At 54.4% G+C, this 13,265-nt stretch overlaps 1 protein-coding gene across 6 annotated transcripts in view; it reads left to right on the top strand.

Annotated features, from left to right (window-relative positions):
- Nucleotides 1-13,265, top strand: part of RGS19 (regulator of G protein signaling 19) — a 58,565-nt gene extending 45,300 nt beyond the window's left edge. For 5 of the 6 annotated variants that reach the window (XM_043526768.1, XM_043526767.1, XM_043526766.1 and 2 more), the window contains 3 exons: nt 2,194-2,268; nt 5,287-5,521; nt 9,533-13,215. In XM_043526768.1, coding sequence (XP_043382703.1) covers nt 2,194-2,268; nt 5,287-5,521; nt 9,533-9,721 — 499 coding nt within the window. In that variant the 3' untranslated portion in view covers nt 9,722-13,215. Of the gene's footprint in view, nt 1-2,193; nt 2,269-5,286; nt 5,522-9,532 lie in introns of all 6 variants that reach the window. The other variant, XM_037915818.2, reaches the window with a different exon arrangement.

Genomic DNA, 13,265 nt, shown 5'->3' with positions numbered 1-13,265 from the left:
TGAATTTTCCATCTGTTGGCGAGGGAACTTCAGGTCAAGAAGAGCTCTGGGTAGCCCAAAAGCTTGGGTCTCACCAACAGGAGTTGGGTGCAGTCAAAGCTAATTCCCTCACCCACTTTGTCTTTCTAATAGCCTGGGACCAACACGGCTACAACAATACTGCGTGCCTCGATCTTAGCATTTATACTGCTCTCGCCCGTGAGTTGAACTCCAAATTGAGTGCTATCCTGTATCTCCGAGGCTTGGATTTTAGAGTTGGGGAGACAGTGGGGTCTAATAGCTCGGGCGCTGTGTGACCGAGGGCAGGTCTCTGTGCCTCTGTCTCATCTGGTCAAGGTGTAAGTTCTCTGGGGCGGGGACCGTCTCTCACTGTGTGTGTGCGTGTGTGTGTCTATAGCGCCTAGCGGAATGGGGCCCCTACCGTAGTATAATAATAACAACAGTCGGAACCAGGCATCGAAAAAAGGTTCTTCTCAGTTAAAAACACATCAGGACACCCAGTGCTGTTGGTGCATGACTTCGAAGCAGGGAGGGAAGAGCCCAGCAAGAGCGCTGAAGTGTTTCTGTTTATTGAGCTGCCGTGCTCATGGCTGGCAGAGAGCAAAGTGATCATGGACCGCTGGCAGGAGAGAGTGGCAGGGGCTGACTTTGCCTCCTAGCAGCTGTCTCGCATAGCACGGGGTAATGGTGTTTGGAATTAACTTGGCCAGTAGATGATGCAGCAATTAATGTTTCTGTATTTGGGGGTAGGGGGGAGGGAACAGAGACAGACATGGCCCTGCAACTCCCCCAAAACAGAGACCTCTTGCAGCCCTCGTTATTGTCTGACTGCCCGCAGTCCGCTGTGCCTGGCACGAAGTGGTGGAAGCAGGGGACGTGCACTCGCCTTTCTCCACGGGACACCATCCCGTTGAGGGGGCACAATCAGGAAGTGGGTTTGGAGGGTGCCTTCCAGTCCTGGTTAGTGCTCGCAGCCACCAGAAACGGGATTCACTGGAGCTACTCTGGAGAACCGTGCCTGGGGCCAGAATAGCCACAGTGCTGCAAGTCGGGACTGAAGCAGCTGGCTGAGCTGTGGTGGGAGTTCTCCCATGGCTCGGCTCTGCTCCAGGCTGTGCTAGGACTTGCGGTCTCTCCCGATTCACGTTAAACTCACTCAAAGTCCACAAGAAAAAAGAACCCCAGCTGGGCATGCAGTGTTATGTGAATGTGTAAATCCCCCTCCAGTCTGTGTCACTGCCCATCTATAATCTGCTACCTGCACGGAGTTATAACGTAAGGGAGAGGCACTTGAAAACAGATGGTGTTCCAGCAACTTGCTTTCATCCTGATTTGCATCTGCCATCAAGGGTCTCCATCCTTGTTAGCTGCTTACCAGAAACAGGGGACCCCAGAAAGCAGGAATGCATCTTGAGCCAGCCTCCACCAGTCCGACCCAGTGGAACCTCTTGTCAAGGAGGCCCAAGTATAAAGACTTGGCTTAAAAACACACAGCATTCAACACCATGCGCAGTCCGTAGAGCGAGGGAGAGGGGCTGGAGAAATCCAAATAGGCCAGGGGCTTCAGTTTCGCACTGGGGCCAGGCTGGAGCAGAGGTGGGGGCAGCTTACGGTTCTGATGCTTTGGGGGAGCTGGGTGAGGAAGCAGCCAGGTACACGACAGGTAGCTGCTGGCTCTGGAGGGCTCTGCATGTGTAACATAGCAAGAAGCGATTCAGAAGCCTGAACTAATTGGGGCTGAGTCACACCTGTTGGGATGAAGTGACCTTTTCCCCAGGGGCTTTGCTGAAAAGCAAATGCTAAGTGGGGGTGGTAGGTAAACGGTTTACGGACTAATCAAGGTGACTCCTGAGGATTTGAGTATTCTGTAAAGCCAGGTAGTGACCGGACAAGGATGTGAACTGAGGAAGGGCTGCAGCATCTGTGCAAAAGATCCAGAGAGAGTGAGAGACCCAATCAGTTGCACCGGGCTCCGACAGAGAGCGAGCGTTCAGGATCGTTTTAAAAGGCCAGCCTGACCCTTGCTGCACAGGGTGGATCTGTCTGGGTGCACTGCTCGCATCAAGCCTGGCTCTCTAGTGCCGTTGTGGAAAGGTGCAGCAGCGGCTTGGCCGCTGGGCCACAAGCGCGTGGGCCTCTGCTGGCAGCTGTTCCCTCTGAGCGCCATTTACTACCTTTCCATCTCCTTGTTAGGAACGAAGATCGGGAGCGAGCGTGGCGGGCGTCCCGAGACACCAAACTGGAGACCATTCCAAACTGTGAAGCTTGGTGAGTGGCTCTGACCCTTTATGTGAATGGCTAGTGGGCTGGCAGCTGCCTGCAGCCATAGGTGGGCTGCTCGATAGGCCCTTCTGCTGTCTGCTGAGCAGCCCCTGCCGCTCAGAGCAGACTCTGCCCCATCCCCCGACGCATCGCACATGCTGCCTTTGCACGGGCACGCACACACCCCTGTATGGTCATGCTGATCTGCACTGGTTCAAGCGCAGGGGCGTAGCAGCTAGAACTGGGGACAGGGAGTCAGGACTCCGGGGTTCTGTTCCCTGCCCTGCCACTGGCTTGCAACTTTCACAGCTTCTCCTTTCTGTGCCTCAGTTTCCCCCAAATGGGGACATTGTAATACGTCCTTAACTTGTGACGGTGCTCGTGAGACTGAATGTGAAGGTTTGAAGGTGCCAAGGAGTGTTTAAATGCCGGGCTGGGGGAAAGTATTATTTCATACCCAGCCGTGGGTGTGTTCCCCTCGCCCCTCCTTTGCTGCCTGTCGTGTGCTGTCTCTCTTGCACTGGCTGGGCTTTGGCTTATTTGCTCCCCCTTGTTACGTTTTGTTTTAAGCTTTCCTGTTGCCGCTGCGCAGTCCGTCCGGTCTGAAGAGGCTGCCAGCCGCAATGGACTGAAACGTCCCGTGGCGAGGCGCACCCCCCTTCCCTTGCAGCGTGCGGCTCAGGTGTCAGGGCTTGAGGGGGCAGGTCAGAGGGGCGGTTTATGAACAAAAATTGAAAAAGTGGGGGAAGGAATAATGATTGGCGCGGCCAGTGCTCCCTGGCCCTACCTCGCAGCCTCAGACACCAGCACCACTTGCTGCTTGGGCTTTACCCAGCCCCTCCTGCTGAAGTAAGCATCCTTTTCTAGTACCTACCACCCGAGCATCTTGGTGCTTTACACACACGGGTGCTGCTGCTGGTGATCATTCCCCTTTAACCAGAGAAACAGAGGCACAAAGAGAGGCTAAGTGGCCTGTCAGGGACTGTTGCCTGTGGCCACAAGCCAAGTGGCTGTCAGAGGCAGGAATCAGACCCCATTCCTCCTGGTTCCCAGGCCTGTGCTTCAAGCACTAGCTAATACTTTCCCTGCTACAGGAGACCAAGTCAGCAGGAGTCCTGTTATCATGGGAGGAGAGGTTATAAGGGTGAAGGTACCAGCTTACCTAGGCCCTGGCTGTGCCCTTCCCCACTAGATTGGCACGCTCATGGCAGTGGTACCCTACTGCTATTCCAGGCCTGTTTTTCCCACACTGAAACTAACAGCTAAACGTAGCCAGCAGTGATCTAAATATACCTCGGGCCATAAGGTCACGGAATACCAAGGCTGAAGGGGGGTGGCCGGCCCGGCTGCTGTGGGAGCCTTTGCCATATAAGGCTTTTATAATTAGTCAAGGGACTGCTCTGTTCCGTTGGCAAAACGAGGCTCCATTTGCCTCGGGAACCCCAGCGGGTGGGTGAGGCATGGACCTGCTGTCGGCCGGCTCCTGCTTCTCTCTATTTCCCCCCTCTCAAGGCCAGGGGGGAGATAGACCTGTCTAGAGGGGCAGGCATCCCTTTGCAGCATGCTTGGCTATGGAGTTTGCATGAAAACCCCAGTGCTTCCTCCAGGCAGCATGAGAGAGCCGGGCTTTATAGTCTTACATTGCCTTGCTCCTGCTGGAAGAACAGACCAAGCTCCTGGAGATAGTCCAATGACTTGAACTAATAACTGAAATCTGGGAGCTAAAATTAGGAATTTGCTAAACCTGCATCTGCTTGTCGCCCAGTGTGCTCCAGTCCTGGGTTTGTACAGCGCCAAGCACAGTGGGGTCCTGGCCCATGACTGGGGAGCCAGGGGGCTAATGCAATGGAAACACAATAATAAGTGGCTTTCTCGCGCTGCCCTTTAGAAGGTGGCGAAGAACACGTGGTGATATCGTAGACCCGCTTCTTTTCTTGAGCTCTGGGGCTTTGATTGTTTCCATGTCTCCAAAACAAATCCCTAAGCCCACCACCATAAAGGCTGTAGAGGAGATAGGGAGTAGAACAGAAGGGGTGCTGTGGTTACAGCTCAAAGGTGCTGGGCTGGCAGTCTCACACACACAGGGGATTCGCTCCAAAGTCGTCCATTTTGCAGTCCGAAAAGGAAACCAATAATAAATGCAGCTTTCCGTTTTTGTGCTAAACTGACATTCTGCAGAAGCAGCTCTGTGTTTTTTTTTTTTTTTTCCCCCAGAGCTTACAAAACAGAGTAGCACTCAGGGCCAGGAGATTTTGCTCTCTTCAAAATCCTTTTGTTGCAACAGTAAAATAAGGATGGGGGGCGGGAGGAGGCGTTTGTGGTGGTTCTTTCGTTCCCTTTTTGACTGCTTGCTGGAATGCTGCGAAGTTGCTGCCCTGCAGTGAAATGGTGTGTCTCAAACTGAAATTCAGTTGAGATCAAGAACAGCCTCTTGACTGGTCAAATGGACAGTTAAACAAACCGAAAATGCCTGTGTGAGCATTTCAGGAAAGCTACCAAAGGTGCGACTAGTATTAATAGTACATTATAGCACTACCAGGAAAGCGTTAGACTCCTCAAGGTCCAGATCCTACAAAGTATTTAGGAAAATCATTGAAATCAGTGGAAGTTGGGAGCCTAAATACCTCTGAGGACCTGGCCAGAGCACCTTACTCTATATTACCCTTTCTTTTCCACCGTGCTTCTCGTGTCAGTCAATCCCAGAATGCTGGGCAGATTGAAGAGCTGATCAAGCTGGAGAATTAAATGCAACAATTGCAGTATGGTTCCTAAATTCTATAGTCCAGGTGCATGAGGGAGAGCTGTGGGCAGGCTTTCTAACAGGTGCAGACGAGCCGCTGGTAGATGGGTCACAGGGTAACAGTTTCAAGCCTCTCCCAGCCTGCCATGACTGCATACTGGAGGGTGCTGGCTCGGAGCAGGCAGGTGGCTCAGGCTCACAATAATCCTGTTTTGTTCCCTCCTGTCCCTTTCTTTCTTTCTTGTGACTCCCCTTGTATTTTGGTGTCGCTGGGGCCCGACCAGCCTCAAGCCAACTCCCGACGAAGTGCAGGGCTGGGCCCAGTCATTCGACAAGCTGATGAAGAACCCAGCGGGCAGGAACGTGTTCCGGGAATTCTTACGGACTGAGTACAGCGAGGAGAACATGCTCTTTTGGTTAGCATGTGAGGAACTCAAAAACGAGTGCAACAAGCACACCATCGACGAGAAGGCCAGGATGATCTACGAGGACTACATCTCCATCCTCTCGCCCAAGGAGGTACTGAGCCCCCTCCCCGCATGCTGGCAGGCCAGGCTGGTGTGATTCCCAAGCCCCTGTGCTCTTGGGAACTCCAGGCTGCTCGGTAGCCATGCTCCGACTGGTGCGGGCTTCCCTGTCGAGGCAGTGAGGGAAAGCGAGTCCGCCCGCTCACATAATTCAGCCTTGGCTGGCCCCACTGGGGCAAAGGTGGTGATAGGTCCAAAAAAAAATAGCTGCTTCCCCATTTGCAACTCAGAACAGAACAACCTTGGCCATCGCTGAAGCAGTGTCCCTGCTGAAATCCGTTCAGGACCCGTTGTCCTCACATACAGCCTCAAACCTCCGGCGGGAGCTGGAACGGGGACTAGTTGGGGAGTGAATGCACCCAAAGGATGGAAGTTGTTTGACATCCTTCCTCCCTGACTTTGTAATGCCATCTTGAGCCTAGAGAAGGTTAAGGGGCAATCTCTGTCAGGCTAGAAGCACCTATATGAGAGCAAATACTTGAGAGTGGGCTCTCCGCTCTGTCAGACAACCGTATAGCAAGAGCCAGTGGCTGGAAGTTGAAGCTAGACAAATTCAGACTGGAAATAAGGTGTAGGTTTTTAAGAGGGAAGATAATTAACCCTTGTGGATTTTCCATCACTGGCCATTTTTAAATCAAGATGGGGTCTTTTTCTGGAAGCTCTGTGCTAGTTCACTCAGGTATTGTTCCATGGAAGTTCTATGGCCTGTGTGATACAGGAGGTCAAACTAGGGGTATGTCTACACTGCAGTGAGACACCTGTGGCTGGCCCATGCTAGCTGCCGCAGGGGCCGCAAGGGACTCGGACTGATAGCAGGGTAGATGTTTGGGATCAGGAGGGAGCTGGGCTCTAGGACCCTGTGAGGTGGGGCTCCTAGAGCTCTGGCTCCCGCCCAAAACATCTACGCCAATTAAACAGCCCCATAGTCCATGCCCTGCAAGCCTGAATCAGCAGGCATGGGCTAGCCATGGGTTTTTAATTGCAGTGTAGACATGACCATAGAGGTGCTTCTGGCCTTGAAATCCATGAATCCGTTAAAAGAGAGGGTAGGTTAAAATGTTCTGAGGATTGGACTGGGAGCCAGGAATCTCCACTTTCTCAGCCTGCCTTTGACACTGATTTCCTCTGGGATTTTAGGTAGGTCACTCAAACCATTATTTTTTAAAATTTGATGCTTAAAATAAGGACTCTAACTCCACATCTGGGCATCTAATGCGGAAGCCTGATAATTCAGAGGTGCTAAGCTCTTTCAGCTCCAGAAAGGTCCAATCCGATCCAATGGCTAGAAGTTGAAGCTAGACCAGGGGTCGGCAACCTTTCAGAAGTGGTGTGCCGAGTCTTCATTTATTCACTCTAATTTAAGGTTTCGCGGGCCAGGAATACATTTTAACGTTTTTAGAAGGTCTCCTTCTATAAGTCTATAATATATAACTAAACTGTTGTTGTATGTAAAGTAAATAAGGTTTTTAAAATGTTTAAGAAGCTTCATTTAAAATTAAATTAAAATGCAGAGCCCCCCAGACCGGTGGCCAGAACCCGGGCAGTGTGAGTGCCACTGAAATCAGCAAGGCGGCACGCGTGCCATAGGTTGCCTACCCCTGAGCTAGATTCATTCAGACTGGAAATAAGACTTGACAGTGAGAGTAATTAACCACTGGAACAATTTACCAAGGGTTGTGGTGGATTCTCCATCACTGGCAACTGTTTAATCAAGATTGGCTGAGTTTCTAAAAGCTCTGCTCCAGGAATTGCTTTGGGGCAGTTCTCTGGCCTGTGTGATACTGGAGGTCAAACTGGATGATCACAATGGTCCCTTCTGGCCTTGGAATCTGTGAATAGCTGCAGTGAGCTTCGACGTCAGGGGGAGTTGCAGGCTTGCACCCCTGAAAACTGGGCTTCTTAATTAGCGGCCTAAATGTGGAGTTAGCCCCACATCTTGCTAGCACTTGTGTGCTTAAGTGTCTGCAGGATCAGGCCTTCCGAGGCCTCCCTCTAGGTGGCCAGATCGGAGGACACTGGTCTCCATCTTCCCCACCGGTAAAAAGTGGCTGGCGATAAAATGGGGATGCCAAGAGTACCCCCGTAAGGCAGAGGCATGCTGAGCACTAACGGATGCCTGTTTTCAAAGTGCTGGTCGAACGTGAAGTATCAGTTTTCAGTCAGTTGTCCGTAGCTTTCCTCACTCATTTGGGGTGAAACTGTCTTGTAGCAGAGTTGCTCTGCCTTCTCCCGCCCCGTCCTTAGTCCCAGCCGCAGCTGGCTGTAGTGCTGTTGTCACTAGGGCCCGGGTAGCATGGCAAGTCCACACCTTGGGTTTCTGGTCGTTAGACTCCTCCGACCTCTAAAACACCCTCTGCAGGCTGGAGCTGGGCTTGGCCCAGATCCTCGTCTTCACTCTTCAGCCCGCCCTGTGTTTGCTCCTGGTGTTGGCTTTTAAAGCTCAGGGCACAAGAGACATTTATCACCCAAACCCTGCAGCCAGCTCGTGTGTATAGCGGATACTGTGGAATGTAGGTGTAATTCAAGCCTTTGTTCCTTGGGTCAGGGAGACACAAAAGCCAGAGAGTAAAGGTAAAGGACAGATCCCTGGTATGCCTGACTTGGGGTACTCAGATACTGGGGCCGCTGCCCAATAAAGCAGAAGCCATGTATCTAGGGGGCGTGTGGAACTTGCCCAGAGACAATACTGAATACAGCCGCAGCTGTATCAGGCATTGGCTTGTGACCTTCTTGAGGTGAGGAGAGAAACATGCCGAGTGCATGGATGAGAGATGGGGTGTGTTACTGGCTTAACCCTCAAGAGGGCACCAGAAAGCCACAAAAGCCGCCTACTCCCCTCAGGAGTTGCAGGAGCATCTGCCCGGGCGGCTGGAGGGTTTTGTGGCGTCTCTGCTCTGCTTCCCCCCAGCTGGTTTCCCAGAGGCCTGTGGGCCCCTTGGATCGGCACACAGCTGCTCCCAGAGCCCCACGCGACAGCACAGAGCCACAGGGGCAGGAATCCTCCTGTTACCGGCCCAGTCGTGCTCACGGCCCACAGCGGGGGCTAGTCACTTATGGTACATCTGCACTGCAATTCAAAGCCTGGGGCTGGGCCGGGCCAGCTGACTTTGGCTAAGGGGCTCAGGGGTTGTTTAACTGCAGTGCAGACATTCTGGCTCAGCTCTGGGACCCTCCCACCTCATGTTTTGAGATCCCAGGCACTGCAGTTAACAGTCTATGGGCCCAAATCAGCTGGCACGGGCCAGCTGCGGGTTTTGAACTGCAGTGTAGACAGACCCATTTTAGAGCCGCTAACTCTGCCGGCCTAGGGGAAGGCCCCGCCTCTGGGGAGAGCAGGGCTTTCCCCAGAACGCTCTCCCAGCAGGCAGAGCAGCCAGGCCTGGCAAATGCAGCCACGGGTCCAGTTGTTTCCTGCTCCCTTTGCCCCATCCTCTTGGCCACCCCCACTGCACTTCACCCACCTGACTCTGCGAGCTCAGATTTGGGCTGAGGCCAAGGGGTCAGATCCAGTTCAGCCCTGACCTCGGCAGGGGCTGCTCCCTTTGGCACCCCGTCAGTGGGGTTATCCCAGGGCTCGAGTCTGCCCATCATGCATCCAGTCTCTGGGGGTGCTGCTGCACATCTCAGCCTCCTCTTCGGCCAGCGCGGCCTTGTGCCCGGAGCCCAGGAGGGCCGTGGCGTGGTGCAGCCCACGGTGAGGCCCCATTGGCTCCTGGAGCGCAGCTGTGCCCCACCGTCTCCTGTCGGAGCCTCATCTGGGGAAAGCACCTTCTCCTTCTCAGCCAAGACTGGCCTGTGCAGTCTGGGGGCCGGGGGCAAGGGGGGCTGTTCTGAAAACCTCACGGCCTCTCTCTTGTGCCCGTTGCAAGCCTGGGCCTGCACCGTGCAGGGGAGTCTGGCAGAAGGGGGGAGTGAGGCTGGGCCTTGCTGCTCTGGGTGCGGGGCCCCAGCACTGCCCTTTCCCTCCCCTAACGGCCTTGTCTCCTCCCCTCCTCCTCCTCAGGTGAGCCTGGATTCCCGGGTGCGCGAAGTCATCAACAAGAAGATGCAGGAGCCCTCGACGCACACCTTCGACGACGCGCAGCTACAGATCTACACCCTCATGCACAGAGACTCCTATCCCCGCTTCCTGAACTCTGCCATATACAAGGCACTGCTGCAGAGCATCTCGCGGTCGTCCTCGGAGTCCTAAGCGCCTGCCAGCCTCGGCCCGTGGCAATGCCACAAACAGTTCTTTTTGTACACCGGTGTCGGGGGCGATCCCCGAGCTCTGGCTCTGTCTGGGGCAGGTGGGAAGGCCTCTGGGGCCAGGGGGCTGGAGCTCCCGCTCCGCTCACACCCCCGCCCGCCACCATCCACCTCCACTTCTTAGCTTTAGCAATGAGCGTCAGCCAGGTTCCCCGGCCACTGGAAAACACTGTCACCCCTCAGCCCTGCACCATGTCCCCCCTGCTGCTCCCCCACCGCCGCCGGTGCCCCCTGTGGGCGCTGCTGAATCAGACCGGGCTGGCGCTGCCGTTCGATCGTCACACTCAGGCCTCTCTTACTACTGAACCCCGTCGTCGTCGGGAGCAAGTGAGGGGGGTGGAGATTGCTGGGGGGAAGGGGAGCCCCACGTGGCTGGACTTTGCTCCCCCCCCCTTTTGAAGAGGTCACTTTATCCCCTCTCTGCTGCGCCTAGGGTCACAGCCGGGTCCTGTCTCTCTGCCTCCCAGCAGTCTTTCTGACGTTTTTATTTTAAATGCTTTTTGTTGGCTTGGGGGGGGGGATTTCACAAAGCTTGCGCATCCGTGTAAACACAGCCCAGGGTCAGGGTTACATTGCCCTGCCTGTTAAACATCCCGAGGGTTCGACCGGGGCCAGGCCCTCTGTTTGCAGCCATTCGATATTAGCACCTGAATCAGCCTGCAGGAACCAGAGCTGGCAGCCTCCTGTCAGCACACTGGGCAGGGAGTGTCCTGAGAGGGAGCAGGGGCTCTGCGCCCCTCCCGGTCTCCCTCCCCCCGACCTAGTCGTGTTCATGACTTGTTCCTGGGTAGGGTGACCAGAAAGCAAGTGTGAAAAATCAGGATAGGGGATGGGGGGGGGTGTCATAGGAGCCTATATAAGAAAAAGACCCCAAAATCGGGACTATCCTTATAAAATCGGGACATCTGGTCACCCTATTCCTGAGGCTGCCACCAGGCCCTGAGAGCAGAGCAGGCCACCTGGCTCCTGCCCCACCAAGCCGCCTCCTGAGGTCACAACCCAACGTGGTGGTTCCCAGCCGGCGGGGGCGCCTCGTTTTCAGCCCCTGCTGGAAACCAGGGCTTGCCTGCCTGTGGGCCGGGGCTCAGGGCAGCTCGGGAGCCTGGGGAAATGGCCCTGTGGAATGTCGGCTCAGTCTTTGCAGAACAAAATGTCCGAGGTTTGAAGTTTTTCTGGAAATTTTAAAATGTTGATTTCCCCCCCCACACCCCATTCAGAACAAACTTTTTTTTTTTTAATTTTGTATTTTCCCGGGGCACGGGAATTGCAGGAGCCGAGTGGCTCTATTGGGGATACGGAAAATGATGTGGGGAAGCCCCACCCCTTTTCCTCTCATCCCCCGGGGGCCTGGGCTCAAGCTACAGGAGGAGAACGGTGCACTGCGAAGGGGGGGTGGGGGGGTGTAAAGGAGATGAGGAGTGGACAGGAGGGAGCTGAGATGTCCTAGCCCCAAAGAAGCCAGCACAGCTTACTAGGTTCAACTGGCTTCTCCTTTGGGCTTGGATCTCTTCTCCCTCCCTTCTCCTCCCGCCATCCTGGCTCTGCGTGGCCCCTCTGCTTCCTGGCTCAGAGGGCCTGAGGCAGGCGAGGGGGAAAGGGGAAGAGAAATGCAGCGCTGTGTAGAAGCGAGACGCACAGGCAGCTCCCTCGGGACACTGGACAAGCCGGGCCTGGGGCACGTGCACTGATCTTGCCAGCAGAGGCTGTCGGTGTTTGGGGCAGTGGCCAGAGAACAGCTTTGTGTCCCTGGGCCCAAAAGAGCCTGTCTGGGGGAAGCTGTTGTCTCCTCCATAGGCTCCTTCAAGGCTGGCCCTAGAGTTCCAGGCTGTCTCCAGGGCACGCGGTACTGAGCTTGGGCGGCAAGGGTGAGCAATGGGTAAACAAGAGGGAAGAAGACCACTGTGCCTTGGAGACCTAGCCTGAAGAGCTTGGGTGCCATCTCAGCTGTGGCCCATCGCGTGATCATGGAAGACGCAGATGGAAACATCACCTGAGGGGTGGGGATCTGGCTGCAGCCCGCTGTTCCAGCATCATCCCAGCTCTCCACTGGTCAGGGCCAGATATTTCCAAGGGCAAAAAGCAGCCGGAGAGTCTTTATACAACATAAAGGAGCAGCCAGCAGGGCAAACACAGTTCATGCCCCACAAGAGATGGCTGCTTGTAGGGGACTCTGCCAACATCTGTTCCTCGCTCTAGTTGCCCTCCTCTCTGAGACACCCATCCCCCTGACCCAGGGGCCATTCGCTTCTCGGCTCATGTGGTTGATTTCTCATGAAACGATTGATTTTAGGGCTCATGAAAGCACTGGCTGGGGTTGATGCTTAGTGAGACCGCCCCAGTGTGAGCATCCTCCAGGTAGCTTTGCCAGTGCACTTTGCTCCCCTCCCCAGCATCAGCCGCTGTGTGGGGCCTTTCTCATGGGAACCACTGCAAGTGTCACGGTGGAGCTGTGAGGCGGCCAAGTCCTCGAAGGATGAGGCTGCATGTTGTCGCTGCTGTTTGTCTCCTGATCCAGATTCAAACAGATCTGAGGCCTTGGTCTGCAGTTCTACCCATGCCCTGTGCCAGGGCTCGGGGATACATTTCTCTTCTTGCCTTATGCAGTCCCTGGGCCCGGAGCAGAGCCAGCTGTAAAGAATGAGACACGGGGTCTAGTAGGTATCTGGTAGCCAGGCATCCCCACCGTATCCACTCCACTCCGTTTCCCTGGGCCACTTCCAAACCAACAGCAGTTCCTGATGCTGCACCTTACTGCCTCTGAACGTGCTCTTGCAGCTGTATGCCAGGAGCCTGGCTACGTGATCCATGCTGCAAATCAGAGGTCACTGCAGTGAAATCCAATCTCTGCCCTGCCCTGCCCTGGGGAATCACGGGTCTGGATTGAACACCAGACAGAACAAACAAACCGATCCACCTCTTTGGATGCTCCCTTGGATTAATTTGTAAGGAAACTTGCAGGCATCCCTTATGAAAAGATACTCCAGTACGCTGGCCCCATGCACACCTTGGGCCTGGACTGAACAGCAGCGTATCTTTGTAAATAAAGGGATTTCCTTCCAGAGAGGAATGATTCAGTGTTGCGTGTACAACAGCGATCTTTCTCCAGGGGGCTGCTTGCTTGGGATGGGCAATGCCTTTGGTGGAGCGTATATCTGTATATTTTTGTAACGCATGAGGAATGGTGTGTTTGAGCTGCCAGCTGTGGCTCCCATATTTAGAATAGTGTGCCGACAGCCCTTGCCCCTCAGTAGGAAATGAACCAGACACCACGCCACAGCCAGCTGTGTAGCCCCCCACACACACACACCCCCGGCTTTTGTATCTTCAGATCATTTTGAAACTCTGTGTCCCAGTGTAAAAGGATGCTGATTAGTCTTGACTGTCTGTATGTTTGACCAAAAACAGCCCACGGTTTTAATATTTATCCCCCCACCCTCCTGAAAGAAGAAATTTAGAAACGGTTCTTTTTATTGAAGATATTTTTTAAA

Source organism: Chelonia mydas, chromosome 13 (assembly GCF_015237465.2).
Source record: "Chelonia mydas isolate rCheMyd1 chromosome 13, rCheMyd1.pri.v2, whole genome shotgun sequence".
NCBI classification, from domain to species: domain Eukaryota; kingdom Metazoa; phylum Chordata; order Testudines; family Cheloniidae; genus Chelonia; species Chelonia mydas.
This window is presented reverse-complemented; position numbering and strand designations above follow the sequence as displayed.